Consider the following 21,318-nt stretch of genomic DNA (forward strand, 5'->3'; position numbering starts at 1 on the left):
CACCCCGTTCAGTACATCGTGTTAATACATACATAGACACACATCACAAACAATAAACATATTACCATTCTGAGAGATAAACATATACATTTCCTGCCTCCTGGTTGATGGTCTCATTAACCAGCTCCAAGCAACCTCCTCCACTGCCCTGGTCAACGCAGTTTCTCTGCAGGCCTATCCCTTTGTCTCTCTTTCTCTCCCTCTCTCTCATTCTGTCTTTCTCGTTCTGTTTTGTGTGCATGGCTCGCTCGTCACTCGGTATTACTAGCGGGAAATGATAAATGTCCCGACATCAGTGAATTATGTGGTATAGTACTATAAAAATAAGTCATTGTTTTGAATATTTTTGTTTTTCAAAATATTTCATAATATTTAGTCAAAATATTTGACACCCAGTGTCATAAATTGTCACGGTGTGCTCTACCACCCGGGGGGGGGGGGGCGACGGTGTGCTCTACCACCCGGGGGGGGGCGACGGTGTGCTCTACCACCCGGGGGGGGGGCGACGGTGTGCTCTACCACCCGGGGGGGGCGACGGTGTGCTCTACCACCCGGGGGGGGCGACGGTGTGCTCTACCACCCGGGGGGTGGCGACGGTGTGCTCTACCACCCGGGGGGGGTGACGGTGTGCTCTACCACCCGGGGGGGGGTGGTGACGGTGTGCTCTACCACCCGGGGGGGGTGGTGACGGTGTGCTCTACCACCCGGGGGGGGGGTGACGGTGTGCTCTACCACCCGGGGGGGGGGGGGGTGGCGACGGTGTGCTCTACCACCCGGGGGGGGTGACGGTGTGCTCTACCACCCGGGGGGTGGCGACGGTGTGCTCTACCACCCGGGGGGGGGGTGACGGTGTGCTCTACCACCCGGGGGGGGGGGGGTGGCGACGGTGTGCTCTACCACCCGGGGGGGGTGACGGTGTGCTCTACCACCCGGGGGGGGGGGGGCGACGGTGTGCTCTACTACCCGGGGGGGGTGGTGACGGTGTGCTCTACCACCCGGGGGGGGGGTGACGGTGTGCTCTACCACCCGGGGGGGGGTGACGGTGTGCTCTACCACCCGGGGGGGGGTGACGGTGTGCTCTACCACCCGGGGGGGGTGGCGACGGTGTGCTCTACCACCCGGGGGGGGTGGCGACGGTGTGCTCTACCACCCGGGGGGGCGACGGTGTGCTCTACCACCCGGGGGGGGTGGTGACGGTGTGCTCTACCACCCGGGGGGGGGGTGACGGTGTGCTCTACCACCCGGGGGGGGGTGACGGTGTGCTCTACCACCCGGGGGGGGTGACGGTGTGCTCTACCACCCGGGGGGTGGCGACGGTGTGCTCTACCACCCGGGGGGGCGACGGTGTGCTCTACCACCCGGGGGGGGGTGACGGTGTGCTCTACCACCCGGGGGGGTGGTGACGGTGTGCTCTACCACCCGGGGGGGTGGTGACGGTGTGCTCTACCACCCGGGGGGGGGGTGACGGTGTGCTCTACCACCCGGGGGGGGTGGCGACGGTGTGCTCTACCACCCGGGGGGGGTGGCGACGGTGTGCTCTACCACCCGGGGGGGGTGGCGACGGTGTGCTCTACCACCCGGGGGGGGGGCGACGGTGTGCTCTACTACCCGGGGGCGACGGTGTGCTCTACCACCCGGGGGCGACGGTGTGCTCTACCACCCGGGGGGGGGGCGACGGTGTGCTCTACCACCCGGGGGCGACGGTAGCTCCTCGGGAATGGGGCCGCGATAAATTTACTTTTCGTTTTCATTGTTGGAAACTGGTGTTGAAGGGTTGTGAACACGCCGTCGCTGGAGCAGGAACCTGAAAATTGAAACACAAGTCAACCGGGAGGCGAGAAATGCCCCAAGTCAGATAAGCTTGGGGCTAATGGAGCATTAAACCCGGAGATACAATGTACGCGCCATGAACGCCATTTTGTAAGGTTACATCACAAGAATGTGATTCGATTTTTTGTTTGTTCGGGATTGCTAGAGAGACAGAGACAGTGTTGGGAGACCGGCTAGAGATCCTAGCGCTGTGGAGATAGGAGGAACTCTGTCGGCAAAGTGTGAATCACAGCCTGGTTGATCAGGTATCCTTTGGAGGTGTTTATCGTGTTCTCTCTTGAACACTGTGAGGGGTCGGCCAGTTATGCCCCTTATGTGTAGTGGAAGCGTGTTGAACAGTCTCGGGCCTCTGATGTTGATAGTTCTCTCTTGAACACTGAGGGGTCGGCCAGTTATGTCCCTTATGTGTAGTGGAAGCGTGTTGAACAGTCTCGGGCCTCTGATGTTGATGGTTCTCTCTTGAACACTGTGAGGGGTCGGCCAGTTATGTCCCTTATGTGTAGTGGAAGCGTGTTGAACAGTCTCGGGCCTCTGATGTGAAAGTTCTCTCTTATAGTACTTTGTTGCACCTCTGCTCTTCAACGCGGGTATTCTGCACATCCTGCCATGCTTTCTGGTCTCATGTGATGTTATTTGTGTGTTCAGATTTAGAACCAGTCCCTCTACTATCTACCACGTTTAGATTATTATGTATTTCTCTCGCCTGCGCTCTAGAGAATACAGATTTAGAACTTTTAATCGGTCCCAATAATGAAGATGACTTATAGAGTGCATTCTAGCGGTAAAGGATTTTTGCATGCTCTCCAGGTCAGCAATTTTTCCGGCTCTGAATGGTGCTGTTAGAGTGCTACAATATTCCACCCTAGAGAGCACTAGTGTCTTAAAATGTAATTGGTATGGCATCCCTTGTTTGGAAGGTCCTCGTTATCTAACCTGTCATTTTTCTTGCAGTCGTGACAGCTACTCTATCGTGTTCTGTAATGATAAGGTCTTTTGACATAATTACTCCTAGATCCTTTACATTGCTCTTTCGTTCTATAGTGTGATTCGATTCCGTTTTTAAATTGTCATTTTTCCATATCACAGGAGTTGGAACTTATTTTCATTAAACATCGTATGTAGCCTCTGGAAGACCCGATTTACATCCAATTGGAGGTTTGCCGTGTCCTCTATATTGTCTACTCGCATGAAAATCCTTGTGTTATCAGCAAACATGACACATGATATATACAAGTATACTGCAACTTGTCTGCATATTGATTAATTTCCAGCAGCCTAGAGTCTACGAGTAAGTTTTGTGAACTGGGAGTGACTCAACAGTTTGGTGGTGTGTGTATATATATATATATATATATATATATATATATATATATATATATATATATATATATATATATATATATATATATATATATATATGTCGTACCTAGTAGCCAGAACTCACTTCTCAGCCTACTATTCAAGGCCCGATTTGCCTAATAAGCTAAGTTTTCCTGAATAAATATATTTACTATAATTTTTTTCTTATGAAATGATAAAGCAACCCTTTTCTCTATGTATGAGGTCAATTTTTTTTATTGGAGTTAAAATTAACGTAGATATATGACCGAACCTAACCAACCCTACCTAACCTAACCTAACCTATATTTATAGGTAAGGTTAGGTTAGGTAGCCAAAAAAAGCTAGGTTAGGTTAGGTTAGGTAGGTTAGGTAGACGAAAAAACATTAATTCATGAAAACTTGGCTTATTAGGCAAATCGGGCCTTGAATAGTAGGCTGAGAAGTGCGTTCTGGCTATTAGGTACGACATATATATATATATATATATATATATATATATATATATATATATATATATATATATATATATATATATATATATATATATATATATATATATATATATATATATATATATATATAAATTGGTTTTAGAGACCTGATCAGACGAAGCCAGGGGCATGGTGTTCGGAGGCGAGCAGTGTGGGTATGGTGTTCGGGGGGAGCAGTGTGGGTGTCCAAAATCGCGTCCAAGCGCAGTTAAAAGATACGTGCTCACCATAGCCCGTGCTACTTGGAACTTTTTGTTCCCAGTAGCTGAATCTTAAAAAAAAAAAAACAGCAGTTAAAAGCTCTATACCTCAAGGTACAGTCCTTGAACCACTGCTGTTCCTTATTCTTATATCAGATATAGACTCAAAGACAAGGCACAGCTTCGTATCAGCTTTTGCACATGACACAAAAATCAGCATGAAAATTACCTCTGCTGAAGATATTGAAAAACTACAAGCAGATATTAATAAAAGTTTTCGACTGGGCAGCAGACAATAACATGATGTTTAACAGTGATAAATTCCAGGTACTCAGGTACGGTAAAAATGAGAACCTTAAACATAATACAGAGTACAAAACACTATCAAATCTGCCTATAGTAGGAAAGCAACTTGTAAAGGATTTGGGAATAATGATGTCTGACGACCTAACGTTTAGGGAGCATAACCAAGCAAATATTGCGTCAGCCAGAAAAATGATCGGATGGATTACGAGAACTTTCAAATCCAGGGATCCCATCACAATGGCTGTACTCGTCAAATCACTTGTGCTGTCCTGTCTCGAGTACTGCTCAGTACTCACTTTCCCCTTCAGAGCAGGAGAGATTGCTGAAATAGAGGGAATACAGAGAACATATACGGCATACATAGACGCCATAAAGCACCTAAATTATTGGGATCGTCTCAAAGCTCTCCAAATGTACTTTCTAGAAAGGAGACGAGAGAGATATCAAATAAAATACACATGGAAAATACTGGAGGGTCAGGTCCCAAATCTACACAGTAAAATAACAACGTACTGGAGTGAACGATATGGAAGAAAATGCAGAATAGAACCAGTGAAGAGCAGAGGTGCCATAGGCACAATCAGAGAACACTGTATAAACATCAGAGGTCCGCGGTTGTTCAACGTCCTCCCAGCGACTATAAGAAATATTGCCGGAACAACTGTGGACATCTTCAAGAGAAAACTGGATCATTTTCTCCAAGGAGTTTCGGACCAACTGGCCTGTGGTGGGTATGTGGGCCTGCTGGCTACTCCAAGCAACAGCCTGGTGGACCAAACTCTCATAAGTCAAGCCTTTCCTCGGGCCGGGCTTGGGAAGTAGAAGAACTCCCAGAACTCCATCAAGCAAGTGTGGTGTTCGGGTGCGAGCAGTGTGCGTGGGGTACGGTGAGGGGGGGGGGCTGGAACATGCTTGTCACTTACTGTGTAACTGTATTCACGGCCGCCTCCACTCTTCCCCTCCACGTTCTCACGCTGCTTCCCTCCCGCCCTCCCGCTCCTCCTACTTTACCTCATACCTGGATACCTGGTTGATGGGGTTCTGGGACTACTTCTACTCCCCAAGCCCGGCCCGAGGCCAGGCTTGACTTGTGAGAGTTTGGTCCACCAGGCTGTTGCTTGGAGCGGCCCGCAGGGCCACATACCCACCACAGCCCGGTTGGTCCGGAACTTCTTTCACAAAACAGTCTAGTTTTCTCCAATCCAGCGTCCTACTTTACCAGTTATTCCCAGTGACCTCATTTTTGTGTGCTATCACTCCATGGTCACATTTGTCGAATGCCTTTGCGAAGTCCTCACTACTGGGCTGTCAATCAACCTTCCTATGTTAATGGAAAATAGAAGGGGCTTTATAGATTGATGTGCAGCTGATTTAAACAGTCTGACAGCTGAGTGGACAGAGCTCGGGATTCGTAGTCTTGAGGTTCCGGGTTTGATCCCCGGTGGAGGCAGAAACAAATGGGCAGAGTTTTTCTCACCCTGAATCTCCTGTTCAGCTAGCAGAAAATATATACCTGATGAGTTAGACAACTGTTACGAGCTGCTTCCTGCGGGTGTGTAACAAAAAGGAGGCCTGGTCGAGGACCGGGCCGAGGGGACGCTAAGGCCCGAAATTATCTAAAGATAGCCTGTATTTTGTGTGACTTCAATGTCAATGCAAGTGTAATTGTACACGCTTCTCCTCGATACACGATATTCCACACAATTTGATTTCTTATATTTTCTTATATTTAACTATATATATTTATATTTTCACTATTATGTTGGCAAATGCTGTATTTGTTGTGTATAATAATGTAAGCATATAATAATGTAAGCATATAGTGATGTAAGCATATAATAATGTAAGCATATAGTGATGTAAGCATATAGTGATGTAAGCATATAGTGATGTAAGCATATAGTGATGTAAGCATATAGTGATGTAAGCATATAGTGATGTAAGCATATAGTGATGTAAGCATATAGTGATGTAAGCATATAGTGATGTAAGCATATAGTGATGTGTGTTTATGTTGCAGATTGTGATGTGGTTGTGATCGAGGCGGGACAGTTGGTGCCGGCCATTAACCAGCACACAGGTCTTCCATCTGTGCCAAAAGAAGCAGTATGCCGCTCAGTTCAGGTTAGTTGTCACACTCTTCCACTTATTTATTTATTTATTTATTTATTTATTTATTTATTTATTTATTTATTTATTTATGCATATACAAGAAGTTACATTGGGAATGTAAGGATACATAAAATGGTAATTACAGTCTTGTAAAGCCAGTAGTACGCGCAGCGTTTCGGGCAGAGCACAGAGCACTTAGAGCACAGAGTGTGGGGTTGGTTACCTTACCTGGAGGTGCCTCCGGGGCTTAGCGTCCCCGCGGCCCGGTCGTCGACCAGGCTTCCTGATTGCTGGACTGATCAACCAGGCTGTTGGACACCAACTGTTGGTTGGTGTGTGGAGGGGAAGTGCCACGCGGGTCCAGCTCCGTGCAACACTCTATGTACATTGAGATATTGTAGTGATACAGAAACCAAACAGCCAAGAGACCTCGTGAAGACGACCGGGCCGCGGGGACGCTAAGCCCCGGAAGCACCTCAAGGTAACCTCAAGGAAGCTTACCTCAACATAGGGGAAATGTCAGTGCTTGCCACCCGAGGTTTGTGTTTAAAGACAATAAGCTACTTTATTTTGTTAAAGTAAGGTCTTTCCACGTGATTACCCCAAGTATATTGCTTTTTTGTTCTATAGTGCGATTTGACTGCGTTTTATATGTGGCTTCCGTGTTTTGTCAGACCACTAACCAAGAGGCGTGGTTAGAGACCGGGCCGCCGGGACGTTAATCCCCCAAACCAACAACAGGTATGTAGTCTGCGGGCTGCTTCAAACAACAGCTTGCTGGACCAAGTGATCAGAAGTTAAGTTTGGCTCCATTCTGGGCTTGGGGTGTAGAACTCCCAGAACCCACCCTAGATATACTTCAGGTGTACTCTGGGGTCAGCGTCCTTGACTCCCAAACTGGGTCAAAAACGATTGGGCAAAGTTGCCTTTCACCTGGTGCTTCTGTTCAGCTAACAGCAAATAGGTATCTGGGAGTTCCAGCTTGGTGTGGGCTGGCTACATCCCGAGGATATTCGCGCGCGTTAGAATATAATATATAGTAATCTGTGATAGAGAAAACAGGTCGGAAGTCCATACATTTAGACAGCGGACGGTGGAGAGGCGGGGTCCGAGAGCTAACAGCTGGATCCTGCAGGCGCAAGTGTAAGTAAACTATTTGGCTCTCTCCTCCTCCCCTGCTCCGTAGCCTGCCCCCGCTCCTCCTCCCCTCCCGTTGCTCACCCGTCAGTGCCTATTATTCACAAGCCTCTCATAAACTCCACACACTGAAGGGCTAAAAGTTTTGTATGCGTGGTGCTAATGCCCCGCGCATAACACAGCCACATTGTTCAACACTTTGGCCACACTTGGCTCTCAGAAAGGATGTTTGGGGGGGGGGGGGTTGTCGCTCAACATGTTGTTTTATTTTATTCAAAGTCTGGTTCCGTTGAGAGGGGGACTGGTTCCAAATCTGAACACGGAGATTACATCACACGAGACCAGCAGGCATGGCAGGATGTGCAACATAGCCCCATTGTAAAGCAGTGGTGCAATAGGTCCACTGAGGAAGAACTATCAACTTCAAGGGCCCAACACTGGTTGATACCTGGTTGATGGGGTTCTGGGAGTTCTTCTACTCCCCAAGCCCGGCCCGAGGCCAGGCTTGACTTGTGAGAGTTTGGTCCACCAGGCTGTTGCTTGGAGCGGCCCGCAGGCCCACATACCCACCACAGCCCGGCTAATCCGGAACTTCTCTTAGAAAACCATACAGTTTTCTCTTGAAGATGTCCACGGTTTTTCCGGCAATATTTCTTATAGTCGCTGGGAGGACGTTGAACAACCGCGTTGAACACTCTCCCGTTACACGTAAGGAGTAACGTAACTTTCCTTAACAGTGTATAACAATAATCATAACAATAAAAAGGGGTAGGAAGGAGAAACAAATATAAGTACGTAGTCAACCGGCAAGTTTTTTTCCTGATTGCTCTTTAATCCTTTCTCCCGAGGCCCGTTGTAAAAACTCAACTTGTCCGGGCTCGTCCCGTCTTGTAAACATGATTCACCGCCAACACCTTCGGCATTTTGAGACGAGACACCGATAAGCCTCTTGAGAAGTGGCGTGAGAGAGAAACTGTGAATGGAGAGAAGAGAGCGGTTCTTATAGTGCATTAAGCCTCCTCAAGCAGCTTCCACCAGTGTTCCGTGGGAGGTGTTTGTCTTTACTGGTAATCCCAACATGGTCTCCTCCCCCTCCCCCCCCCCCCCTTCCCTTTACCCAGGGTTCCTCTGTTATGGAATTTCTCTTCGTCATTCGGGGGGGGGGGGGTTCTCTTCGTCTTGTGGGGGGTTTCTCTTCGTCATGGGGCGCCTGACAGCTGGGGGGACAGCCCTTCGGATTCGTAGTCCTGAGGGGCCGGGTTCGATCCCTGGTGCAGACGGAAACAAATGGGCAAAATGTTTCTTTCACCCTGATGCCTCTGTTCACCTAGTAGTAAATAGGTACCTGGGAGTTAGACTAAGACTGTCTAACCACTCTGTTAGACAGCTGCTACGGGCTGCTTCCTGTGGATGTGTAACAAAAAGGAGGCCTGGTCGAGGACCGGGCCGCGGGGACGCTAAGCCCCGAAGTCCTCTCAAGATAACCTCAAGATGGGGGGGTGGGTTTCTCTTCATGTGGGGGTTTCTCTACGTCATGGGGTTCCTTACGCGATGACGAGAGGATTAACGTCTCCGCAGCTCTGGGCTGGGACTACGCCTCCTGATTGGAGATCTATCTGATCAACCAGACTGTTGTGTCTGCATAAGCATTGCGGTTATAATTTTCCTTCTGTATTCTCTAAATAGGTCCTTCCTCTCCTGCAGAACCTTGACTGTGCCTTGAACACGTCCACTTTTGTTCCGGCGACATTTTTTAAGATTGGAGGAGGGAGAGGTTTATAAGGGAAAAGCGCCAAGCCATTACGACTATAAAGCACTGGGAAGGGGTCAGGATAAGAGTCTGGGATGGGACGGGGGAAAGGAATGGTGCCCAGCCACTTGGACGGTCGGGGATTGAACGCCGACCTGCATGAAGGGAGACCGTCGGTCTTTATACTGGTCATGGCGTATAAAGTATTTAGGGAATATACATAGAGGAAAAAAGAATGTGTTCATAGGTCGACCAGGCCTCCTTTTTGTTACACGCCCCCCCCCCCCAGGAAGCAGCCCGTAGCAGTTGTCTAACTCCCAGGTAACTATTTACTGCTAGGGGAACAGAGGCATCAGGGTGAAAGAAACTGCCCATTTGTTTCCGCCTCCACCGGGGGTCGAACCCAGAACTTCATTGCACACAGAAATCACAATGAACATCCATCAAATAAACAAATATATTTTACCATGTCGTGAGACAGTCGATTAAGACGCGTCTGGGATCCTCTCGGACGTAGGTTCGAACCCTCATCACGGCCCTGGTGGATTTGAACCCAGAACCTTTAGGACTAGGAATCTCGAGCGGTGTCCACTTAGCTGTCAGGCCCCTCAGCCTGGAAGGCACTATATGAGCAGGTTGTAGCAGTGAACTCAGCCATTTAGGAAGTGTGTATCATAGAATCAGTCTTACAGTCCCCGTGGTGCAGTGGTAAGACACTCGCCTGGCGTTCCACAAGCGCTTTGTCACAGGTTCGTATCCTGGCCGGGGAGGATTTACTGGGCGCAAACCCTTAACTGTAGCCTCTGTTTAACTCAACAGTAAAATGTGTACTTGGTTGTAACAATGATTTTTCGCGGCGGGGATCGTATTCCAGGGACCTGCCCGAAACGCTACGCGTACTAGTGGCTGTACAAGAATGTAACAACTCTTGTATATATCTCAAAAAACAAAAAATATCAGTCAGGAGTCATTGGACAACGGCGGGCGGAGGGCGGGATCCAAGAGCAAAAGCTCGATCCTGTAGGTACAAATAGGCGAGCCAGACACGCACAACTATTCTCTCCACCAGTCTCTACTCAGATCTCTCTCGCACAGACAAGTAATCTCTCCGCCAATCTCATCAAGTTTGTGGAGAACTGGCCGGGATTCCGGAGGCCAGAATCCTATTCAGGACTAGAGGAGCTAACTTGCTAAGTTCTGAACGAGTACCGACTTCCCGAAACTGGCCATGAGAATTACCATATTGTCTTCACACGACTCTTGGGAGAAAAACAGAGCAGTAATCAGCTGGGAGTTGTAAACACCGCTGGAGACAAAGGAACCTACAACCGCCTGGGAGACCAGACCGCCAACCGGGAGACCGGGAAAGAGTCCGGTCCGCCGGGACATAAAATAACATAGTCAACAGGTAGTTAGACCGGGCCGCGAGGACGCTAAGCCCCGAAATCTTCGCAGGTGAGGTAGTCATACCTGGATTATTCCTGGAGGGGATTCTTAGAGTTGTTCTACTCCCAGGCCCGGCCTGGGGCCAGGCTTGACTTGTGAGAGTGCTTGGTCCACCAGGCTGTTGCTTGGAGCGGCCCTCAGGCCCACATCAAGATGTATATTGCAATGTAAGCATGTTCGTACATCAATATGGCTTACGCGAGGCGCGAAACTTGAAATGTTAGATGTAGGCATTAACATTTTCAGTGTGTGTTTTAACCTTTATGAAACAATATGGTAGCCCACTGGAGCCTGCTCTCACGAGACCTGTTAGTCCTGTGTGCTCGCTTACCCGTGAATATCACACTCTCCCTCGGGCTTGTTCCTCTGCTGGCCTGTCTCTCTCACCCTGCTCTCAGTACTTGCCAGCCCCTCTCTTGGCCTACCCCTCTCTTGGCCTACCCCTCTCTTGGCCTACCCCTCTCTTGACCTACCCCTCTCTTGACCTACCCCTCTCTTGGCCTACCCCTCTCTTGGCCTACCCCTCTCTTGACCTTCCCTACTCTTGACCTACCTCTCTCTTTCTCACTTCCTACCTCCTTATTCTAATGGCCTGCTACCTTGTAACAAGAGAGCAGTACATAGTACAACATGAACATCATAACAGCATGAACAAGCCACGTGGAGGATGAACAAACCACGGGCGCCAGACAGGCGGCGGCAGACAATGTAAAAGTTACACCTCTGTACAAGTTAGCTATAGAGTCAGGTCAACGGTCATCGAATCACGAACAGGTCAGAGTTGATGCCGTCATGATAATCTTCAGGGATTAACCCCTAAACATCAAATGCAAAACCCTCAAAATTTGAAATGTCAAAACTTAATTTTTCGCTTAATTTAAAAACTTAAAATCTTAAATTTTAAGCTTAAACTTAAAATCGCTGAATTTTTTGACCTACCCCTCTCTCTTGACCAGTTTGTTAAACCAACAATAGAAACAAAATATATAAAAAATATTTGTTCTCAGTATAGTGAAGTTCAAACAAAATTGTTTTTAAAACTTAAATGTAGAGATTCGCAGAAACCAATGGACTGGCAGAGGTGACGATTGGTGCTGTGAAGTTGGATATCCTGAACATGTCCTCGTTGTTCTCCTCTCCGGAATTGATAACACGACTTTTGTTCGACTTCTTGTGTCGAATGTGATTCATACGTCAGGCTGCGAGCAGCCGCGTCCAACAGTCTGGTTGACCAGATCTCCAATCAGGAGGCTTGGTCAGAGACCGGAAAGCGGGGTCATTGATCCCCGGGATCAGGGAAAGGTGTATACGCTTGTCAGTATTGTATTGATAAATGGCCAAGTCTGTAGGAGAAAATATACTAAAAACTGAACTGTACTCTCCTGTTGCTAGACAGGAAGTCTTACACACGCTTCTCACACTTCCCTCCTCTCACCTCATTCTCTCCTCCTCTCACCTCATTCTCTCCTCCTCTCACCTCATTCTCTCCTCCTCTCACCTCATTCTCTCCTCTTCTCACCTCATTCTCTCCTCCTCTCACCTCATTCTCTCCTCCTCTCACCTCATTCTCTCCTCCTCTCACCTCATTCTCTCCTCCCTCTCACCTTATTCTCTCCTCCCTCTCACCTCATTCTCTCCTCCCTCTCACCTCATTCTCTCCTCTCACCTCATTCTCTCCTCCCTCTCACCTCATTCTCTCCTCCTCTCACCTCATTCTCTCCTCCCTCTCATTTTCCACACTCCTCCCATTCCCTCATTCCTCCCATTCCCTCATTCTCCCCAGCCGTCACCGTCCCTCCCACCTCATTCATATCATTCTCCATCATTCTATCCGTTGATCGTTCCCTCGTCGTTTTCAGTCCTACTTTCCATCTTGTGTACCTTGTGGTGGCCCCGGGAATCAATGTCCCGCGCTGCCCGGTCTCTGACTGAGCCGCCTGGTTGGTGGTCAAGCAAGTTGTTAGACGCTGCTGCTTGCACTTTGATGTATGAATCACAGCCCGATAAACAATAATGTGTGTATGAACAACTCGATACACAATAATGTGTGTATGAACAACTCGATAAATAATAATAATAAAATAAAGAGCCTTAAACAGAACAACATGTGTGGAAGCATCGGAGTGTGTATATATGAATGCTACACAGTATTCATCTATAGACATCCACATATAGTGAAACACATGTGAAGAACCTCACACACTCACAGCTCCCTGACAGGAGAGAGCCAGCTTAGCTTAGCTGCCAACACCCACACATGGTGTCAGCAAGGCGGACAGCCCGCCTGCTTTCATGCCTCTCACTGTATTTCCCACTTCTATACTTCCCTTCACCTATGCCTCTCCTTCCTCTTTACTCCCTCCCCCCCCAAAAAAAAAAAAAAAAATCACAGCCCGATTGATCAGGTATCCTTTGGAGGTGTTTATCACTTGTGCTTGTCGTAGTACATTGTCTTTACACCTGAATTTTGCAACGTTGTTATTTTCCCTTTCCTTTTAATTTATCTTTAAATAATGCCAATTTTCCCTTTATCTCCCCCCACCCCGACCCAAAGGAAGCCCCCCCCCCCATCCACCGCCATTCCTCGACCCATTTTCCCTGACCTCATTTTATCCCATTTTCCCGATAAATTCAATTCAGGAGGTGAACGAGTGAAGCGGAACGGACTTAGTCAGGGGGGCTGGCGGCGTGCTGAGGTGGTCCCGGGAAATGCTTTAAAGCAAATGTAAAATAAATTTAAGCTAAATGCCTTCCTGAGATTCTTTACACAGTTTTAATGTGAAGTTAGGCCGTGTGTGTGTGTGTTTAAAATTAAGAAAACGCATGATGCGTTGAGGGACTGTTCAACAGAAAACGGGATGATCTTTAAATGATGATGAAAACGGGTTGATGTCCAGTTCCTGTGGAGTTTAAATATAGGTTCTCGTATATATCAAGGCTGAGAGCTTTCCCTTCCCATGGCTCATTGTACCTGCCTCTGGTACCATGGGGTGTGTACCAGTGGGTACCAGAGGGTACCTGGTGGGTCAAGCCTGGCCTCGGGCCGGGCTTGGGGAGTAGAAGAACTCCCAGAACGCCATCAAGCAGGTATCTACCACAGCCCGGTTGGTACTTGAAGAAAACTATCTAGTTTTCGCTTGAAGATGTCCACGGTTGTTCTGGCAATATTTCTTATAGTCGCTGAGAGGGTTTTGAACAACCGCGGACCTCTGATGTTTATACAGTGTTCTCTGATTGTGCCTATGGCACCTCTGCTCTTCACTGGTTCTATTCACTGTAGTAACCGGAGTCATGATGTTTTTTTATGCATTAGGTACATGTGCATTTGTGCAGCTACCCTAGACTATATGAAGGGTAGTACAGTGTGTCAAAAAGCTAGCTACGTGATGCTGAAAAATCCCCATCACACAGGATGGTTAGTCATACATAGGCATGTGATGAGTAGTCTGCACTGGCAGACTCTGGGCTGTATTATAAGGATATCATCACCAACACAAGAGTGAATAAGGCAGCAGTGATAACTAAAAGTCCTCATCTCTCAGGATGGTTAGTCAAACAGGGCCATATGTTTAGTAGCCTGCACTGGCAAAATTTGGGTACAATATGAGAATATCTTCAAGAATACGAGAGTGAATAAAGTAATTGCAAAGCTCCAGGTACCTCATGCCAACTGGTCTGAAAGGTCTAATAACTGGACATTCAGTGATGTAGTGCGGGAGATCATGCCGCAGTTCCTGCTCACAGAGTTTGCAACTGGAGTGCTCAGGATTGGGAGATCCGTCACCTGCAGCCACCTGCCATGAATGGTTATCAACACTGTCTTGGGAACAACTACTCAAGAACTTGAGGACAAGTGTCCCCGCGGCCCGGTCGCCTTGTTGAATTTGTAATCAACCAGGTTGTTGGATGCCGCCGCATGCAGATTTGATGTAGGAATCACTGTCTGGTTGATTTATCTTTTGGATTTTTTTTTTATTTTTATTTTTGTTTATTATTTTCTACCACAGACGTGGCCACACATTTATAATGCTAACCAGCATATATACATTTTCTTCTGTCCTCCATGGACAGGGTTAGAGATGTGTCAAGCATATAGTTCAGGGGTTTATTGAACAATCAACCACAGAAGGTATCTTTTGGAGTTATATATAGTGGTATTGGCTTGGCACTCCCCCCCCTGATAATTCCTTCCCTCTCCTTTGGAGGTGTTTATCATGCTGCTCCTTGAATGGTGTATGAGGGCGACTAGCTGTGCCACTTTATTTACGTCTTATTAGGCTCCTTGCACTCTTGTTGCACACTATACCTTACCTAGCGATGATTTCGGGGCTCAACGTCCCCGCGGCCCGGTCCTCGACTAGGCCGCAGTCGTTCATACACCATAAACATCTTTGAAAATGTGCTAAGAAGTAAGAAAGCATGACAAGGTAACCACAAGGTAAGGTAACCAGGTCGCCTGGTTGCTGGACCGGTCAACCAGGCTATTGGACGTGGCTGCTCACAGCCTGACGTACGAATCACAGCCTGGTTGATCAGGTATCCTTTGGATACCTGATCCTTTGCTTGGGACTTGTAATTCCCCCGAAATAGTTCCTGAGCAGCCAGGCTGTGACAGTTGCTACGAACTACGATTGAAATTGAAATATGCATTTACATTATAATTACATTATTATATACGTCAACCAGGCTGTCATTTGTACGTCAAATTGCGAGCAGCTGGGCCTGGTTGACCAGACCACTCGGGAAAACCTGGTCAGTGAGTGGGTTGTGGGGGGCATTGATCCTCGGAACCAACACAAGGTAATACATTACCTTTGGCTGGACACCGGTGTAAGTCTCTTACCCATAATGGCCGCCCGATTATCTCTGGTGTTGTTGAGTTGCTCAACAGTTCCCCGAGGCCCCAGGTTCCCTCCACATGCTGGTGCTACTTTCACTCCTAAACGGGGCTACCCTCACCCACCTGGCACCGTGCTGTTAAAGTCCTGCTGTTCAACGCCTTGTTCAACGCCCTCCTCGTCAACGCCCTCGTCAACGCCTTGTTCAACGGGAATACTGGAGGGCCAGGTCCCAAATCTTCACAGTAAAATAACAACGTACTGGAGTGAACGATATGGAAGAAAATGCAGAATAGAACCAGTGAAGAGCAGAGGTGCCATAGGCACAATCAGAGAACACTGTATAAACATCAGAGGTCCGCGGTTGTTCAACGTCCTCCCAGCAAGCATAAGAAATATTGCCGGAACAACCGTGGACATCTTCAAGAGAAAACTGGACTGTTTTCTAAGAGAAGTTACGGATCAGACTTCCGGATGGTGGGTATGTGGGCCTGCGGGCCGCTCCAAGCAACAGCCTGGTGGACCAAACTCACACAAGTCAAGCCTGGCCTCGGGCCGGGCTTGGGGAGTAGAACTCCCAGAACCCCATCAACCAGATATCAAGCAGGTAATAGACAGTTAGATAGTCAAATTTGGTACTATTCACTTTGTAGACTCCGGAAAAATAAAGCTATACCCCAAACTTAAATATTCCTAATATTTCTAGGCCTAGTATATTAGGCTTCAGATAGAAGACGGTGAGGATGGAGGAACGGTGAGGAGCAAGGAGGGAAGGGAGACAGAGAATTGGAGAGAGGGATAGCGAGAAAGGGAAAAGCCAGCCAGCGATATGATGAGGGGAGAGCCAGCCAGGCAGCCAGCCAGCCAGAGGTAGGTAGGTAGGTCCTTGCTTGTGTGTGTGTATGTGAGAGAACTGCCTCGTATCTTGCTGTTAGTGTCGCCTCAGCTGACTGCTGCTGCTGCTGGTTTCGATTTCTGCTTCTGCCTCTCCTCGATATTGTTCCTCCGTCGCAGGAGGAACATTGGACGTCTAGGTGATGGAGGTGAAGGTAATAGAGGCACTGTGATGGGAGGCTTGGAGTGAAACTATGGAGGTTCCCAGATGGAGGCATGGGGGGGGATATGGTAGATTGACGGTGTGTAGATAGTGATGGAAGTGTGAAGATAGGGGGAAGGGGAAAGGAAAAGGACATGGGGGAAGATGGGCAGGAGTGTGCAGTAAGGATTGTCTCAACATCAGTCCATAACTGTTAGCCCCTATTCACCCAGCAGTAATGGGGGGGGGGCATGGCTGTAAACTGATTGGCGGATCGTATTCCAGGATCAACCACCAGTCGGGCTCAATTTTGGTGCCGAACAATTTTTGTTTTTTTTGGTAAGTCATAATATATTAGTATTTTGTCCATAGTGTGGCAAATACTAAGCTTTGCCAAGCTGCAAACACTAACAGCTTGGCAAATCATGGCACATGGCGGTCGTTCAATATCCATGCTTGTAATGTTTTCGGCGTCGTTTTTTTTTTTGTTTATTTTACTTTGTTGGATTCTCTTTGCTGGATTTTATGTTGTTGACTATTACACATTGGGTTCTGTTAGTCAGGAAATTGTAGATCCATCTGCATATTTTTTATAAGAATAGCCTCAGATACTGGTTACTTACCGTTCAAGTAAGTCTTTTTAAAATGTCCATAAAAGCAGTTGGGCGCTTTTGAGTGTGACCATTTTTGGCGGCGCCGGCCAGCGGTGAGGCGCGGCCTCAACCCTTGATAACCTCTCCGTATTTTGGGAAGAATTTTTCCGTGTGAGGTGAAGGAAGCCTTTGTGGGCGGGGCCTTGAAAGGCTCCACGGGCGCCACCTCTCACAAGTGTCCTGGATAAGGAATGGAAGGGGAGGGGGGTTGAATAGGAACATTCGCAAACACATTTACAAAATTGTTAATTTTCGAGATTTTTTGGGGGAAGGTTTGTTTACTAATGTTAGAAGATGTATGGTGTATGGGAAGTGTAAGTCAAGGTTGTGTAAGCTGGAGACAAAGTGTGGAGGAATACAGCCTCGGTGGGAGGGGGGGGGGTGGCTGGGGTATAGCTGGGGACGTAATGGGGGGATGTTACACGGGGGTGTGTTAGGGCCAGCCACTTGCTGCTTCTCCTCCACCCCCCACCTCTTCCACCCCTCTTTTCCTCCCTCCTCTTCCTCCCTCCTCTTCCTCCCTCCTCTTCCTCCCTCCTCTTCCTCCCTCCTCTTCCTCCCTCCTCTTCCTCCCTCCTCTTCCTCCCTCCTCTTCCTCCCTCCTCTTCCTCCCTCCTCTTCCACCCTCCTCTTCCACCCTCCTCTTCCACCTCCGTCCTCCTCTTTCACCCTCCGTCCTCCTCTTCCACCTCCGTCCTCCTCTTCCACCCTCCGTCCTCCTCTTCCACCCTCCGTCCTCCTCTTCCACCCTCCGTCCTCCTCTTCCACCCTCCGTCCTCCTCCTCCGTCCTCCTCCGTCCTCCTCTTCCACCCTCCGTCCTCCTCTTCCACCCTCCGTCCTCCTCCTCCGTCCTCCTCCGTCCTCCTCCTCCTCCTCCGTCCTCCTCCTCCGTCCTCCTCCTCCTCCTCCGTCCTCCTCCTCCTCCGTCCTCCTCCTCCTCCGTCCTCCTCCTCCTCCGTCCTCCTCCTCCTCCGTCCTCCTCCGTCCTCCTCCGTCCTCCTCCTCCTCATCCGTCCTCCTCATCCGTCCTCCTCCGTCCTCCTCCTCCTCATCCGTCCTCCTCCGTCCTCCTCCTCCTCCGTCCTCCTCCTCCTCATCCTCCGTCCTCCTCCTCCTCATCCTCCGTCCTCCTCCTCCTCATCCGTCCTCCTCCTCCTCATCCGTCCTCCTCCTCCTCATCCGTCCTCCTCCTCCTCATCCGTCCTCCTCCTCCTCATCCGTCCTCCTCCTCCTCATCCGTCCTCCTCCTCCTCATCCGTCCTCCTCCTCCTCATCCGTCCTCCTCCTCCTCATCCGTCCTCCTCCTCCTCATCCGTCCTCCTCCTCCTTATCCGTCCTCCTCCTCCGTCCTCCTCTTCGTCCTCCTCCTCCACCTTCCTCCTCCACCTTCCTCCTCCACCTTCCTCCTCCACCCTCCTCCTCCACCCTCCTCTTCCACCCTCCTCTTCCACCCTCCTCCGTCGTCCTCTTCCACCCTCCTCCGTCGTCCTCTTCCACCTCCCCACCCCCTTCATCCCTCCTCTTTACCTTCTATTCCTCCCTCCTCATACCACCCGACCGTCCAAGTGGTTGGGCACCATTCTTATCCCTCCGCCCCAAATTCCTTATCTGATTCCTTCCCAGTGCTATATAGTTGTAATGGCTTAACGGTTCCTCTTAATAGTCCCCTTAGATAGGTCTAGCGCCTGTGATAGTGGTTTTAAGTGATAGTGATAGTTTTAGTTTTTAGTTTTAGTTTTTATTGACTGGTAATAGTGGAGATAGTGGTTCTCGATGAAAATGCAGTTCTAGGAATGAGGGCGTGGTTCAGAGTACATAGGCCTACTGTCTATGGCTACTTCAAAGTCTAATGGGGATTAGGTTACCTTAGTTTGCGGTGATTTCGAGGATCAATGTCTTCGGCCCGGTCTCTGACCAAGCGTCCTGGTTGGTGGTCAGGTCAACCAGGCTGTTGGACGCGGCTGCTCGCATCTTAACGTACGAGTTCAACCTTGTTGATCAGGTATCTTTTGGTGGTGTATGTCGAGTTCTCTTTATGAACACCGTGAGAGGCTGACCAGTTATGCCCCTCATGTGTAGTGGGAATGTGTTGACATCGGGTATATGATGTGGTGTTGGTATGACATGCATGAAGAATTCGTTTGTTTCAGTCTGTTTAGTGACTCACTCAAAAAATAATCGTACTGTTGTCTCAGTATTGCGGCCATTTTGTTTTGTCATCTCTAAAAGTGCCATCTCCCTTGCGCAGACCCCAATACTAGATGTAGTTTTTGGTCTAGATTTTCCATAGGGAAGACGTGATCTGTGGCCCCCTGCCTGAAGTCCCCAGGAGCGCCTCTACTCCTCACCAAAACCCAAGACACACTAACTTACAGTGTGTCTCCTGCGCTAAGATTCCTTGAATGAAACACTAATGGTGCAGTGATTTCCACTGAGGCAAAAGCAGCACTACAAAGTCTTGGTAAAAATCGGGCAGAAAACCTCGCGATAGTCACTGAGATCAAGAGAGCTGTGAAGGTACCAACCAATCAGGGAAGACTCCTCAAATTTTTATGGATGCCCTCCCATGTTGGCATATGTGGAAATGAACGAGCAGATGTGCTGGCTGCTGAAGGAGACCATATTGAATACTTCATATCCAAGACTCTTCTACAAATTACAGGTATTATCAGGCAACATCACCGTGACAAGGTAACTGAGGAAAGGAAGATAGTAGCACAAATCAGTGAATCTGTACTCAGATGCCCATTATTGACCCATGCTAAACCTCCCCCGTGTGGCTCCTTCTGTTACACCTTCTCACTCCACTTCCTCCCTCGGGGAAATTGACAAGGTGGACTTGGACAGCCAATTCAAAGTGAGAAAAAGTAGGGCGAGAGGACAAACGTGGAAGCTGGAAACACAAATAAGCCTTGCATACCTTGCGGTTACCTTGTGGTGATTCCGAGACTACGTCCCCAGGGCCCAGGCCTCCAGCCTCCTCGTACCTCCCTCCTCTACACCAGCTTCCCCATCAGAGTATCTGCAGTTACCCACGACGGTGTGTAAAAATATTGTGGCTGTAGCTTGGGGCTCCGTCTATTGTCCCCCTCTTTGTATTGTGCGCAAGACGCTCCTCTATATTAGAATATTTCCTCTCCCATCCCTTCCCTCACAGAGGTCCCTCCCTCCTCCCTCCCATCTCCCCCTTCCCCATCTCCCCCTCCTCCATCTTCCCCTTCCCCATCTCCCCCTTCCCCATCTCCCCCTCCCCGCCACCAACCAGTCTCAGGGTACGACAGCTGAAAGTTGCGGGGAAGTTAAGCATGGTGGAGGGGAAAATCTCGCTTCAGTGATGAGGGAAGTTGTGCTTTAGGAGGAGGGACTTGAAGGGAAGTTGTGAGGTAAGAGGGGGGGGAGGGACTGAAGGGAATAAAGGATTGGCTGTTTAGCTTTATTGATGGTATTGTTAGGGATGTTGAAAGGGGAGGTGGTGATGTTCCGTAGTGCTGAAGGTGAGGTGAGGCTGGCACTAATGTTCCGTAGTGAAGGTGAGGTGAGGCTGGCACTATTGTTCCGTAGTGCTGAAGGTGAGGTGAGGCTGGCACTATTGTTCCGTAGTGCTGAAGGTGAGGTGAGGCTGGCACTATTGTTCCGTAGTGAAGGTGAGGTGAGGCTGGCACTATTGTTCCGTAGTGCTGAAGGTGAGGTGAGGCTGGCACTATTGTTCCGTAGTGAAGGTGAGGCTGGCACTATTGTTCCGTAGTGAAGGTGAGGTGAGGCTGGCACTATTGTTCCGTAGTGCTGAAGGTGAGGTGAGGCTGGCACTATTGTTCCGTAGTGAAGGTGAGGTGAGGCTGGCACTATTGTTCCGTAGTGAAGGTGAGGCTGGCACTAATGTTCCGTAGTGAAGGTGAGGTGAGGCTGGCACTAATGTTCCGTAGTGCTGAAGGTGAGGTGAGGCTGGCACTATTGTTCCGTAGTGAAGGTGAGGTGAGGCTGGCACTAATGTTCCGTAGTGCTGAAGGTGAGGTGAGGCTGGCACTAATGTTCCGTAGTGAAGGTGAGGTGAGGCTGGCACTAATGTTCCGTAGTGAAGGTGAGGTGAGGCTGGCAGTAATGTTCCGTAGTGAAGGTGAGGTGAGGCTGGCACTATTGTTCCGTAGTGAAGGTGAGGTGAGGCTGGCACTAATGTTCC

At 49.0% G+C, this 21,318-nt stretch overlaps 1 protein-coding gene across 1 annotated transcript in view; it reads left to right on the forward strand.

Annotated features, from left to right (window-relative positions):
- LOC123748468 (multiple PDZ domain protein) overlaps nt 1-21,318 on the forward strand; it is a 1,300,933-nt gene that overhangs the window by 43,499 nt on the left and 1,236,116 nt on the right. The window contains 1 exon segment of the mRNA XM_069303573.1: nt 6,189-6,292. Coding sequence (XP_069159674.1) covers nt 6,277-6,292 — 16 coding nt within the window. The 5' untranslated portion in view covers nt 6,189-6,276.

The sequence above is a fragment of the Procambarus clarkii genome, chromosome 50 (assembly GCF_040958095.1).
Source record: "Procambarus clarkii isolate CNS0578487 chromosome 50, FALCON_Pclarkii_2.0, whole genome shotgun sequence".
In the NCBI taxonomy this organism is placed as follows: Eukaryota; Metazoa; Arthropoda; class Malacostraca; order Decapoda; family Cambaridae; genus Procambarus; species Procambarus clarkii.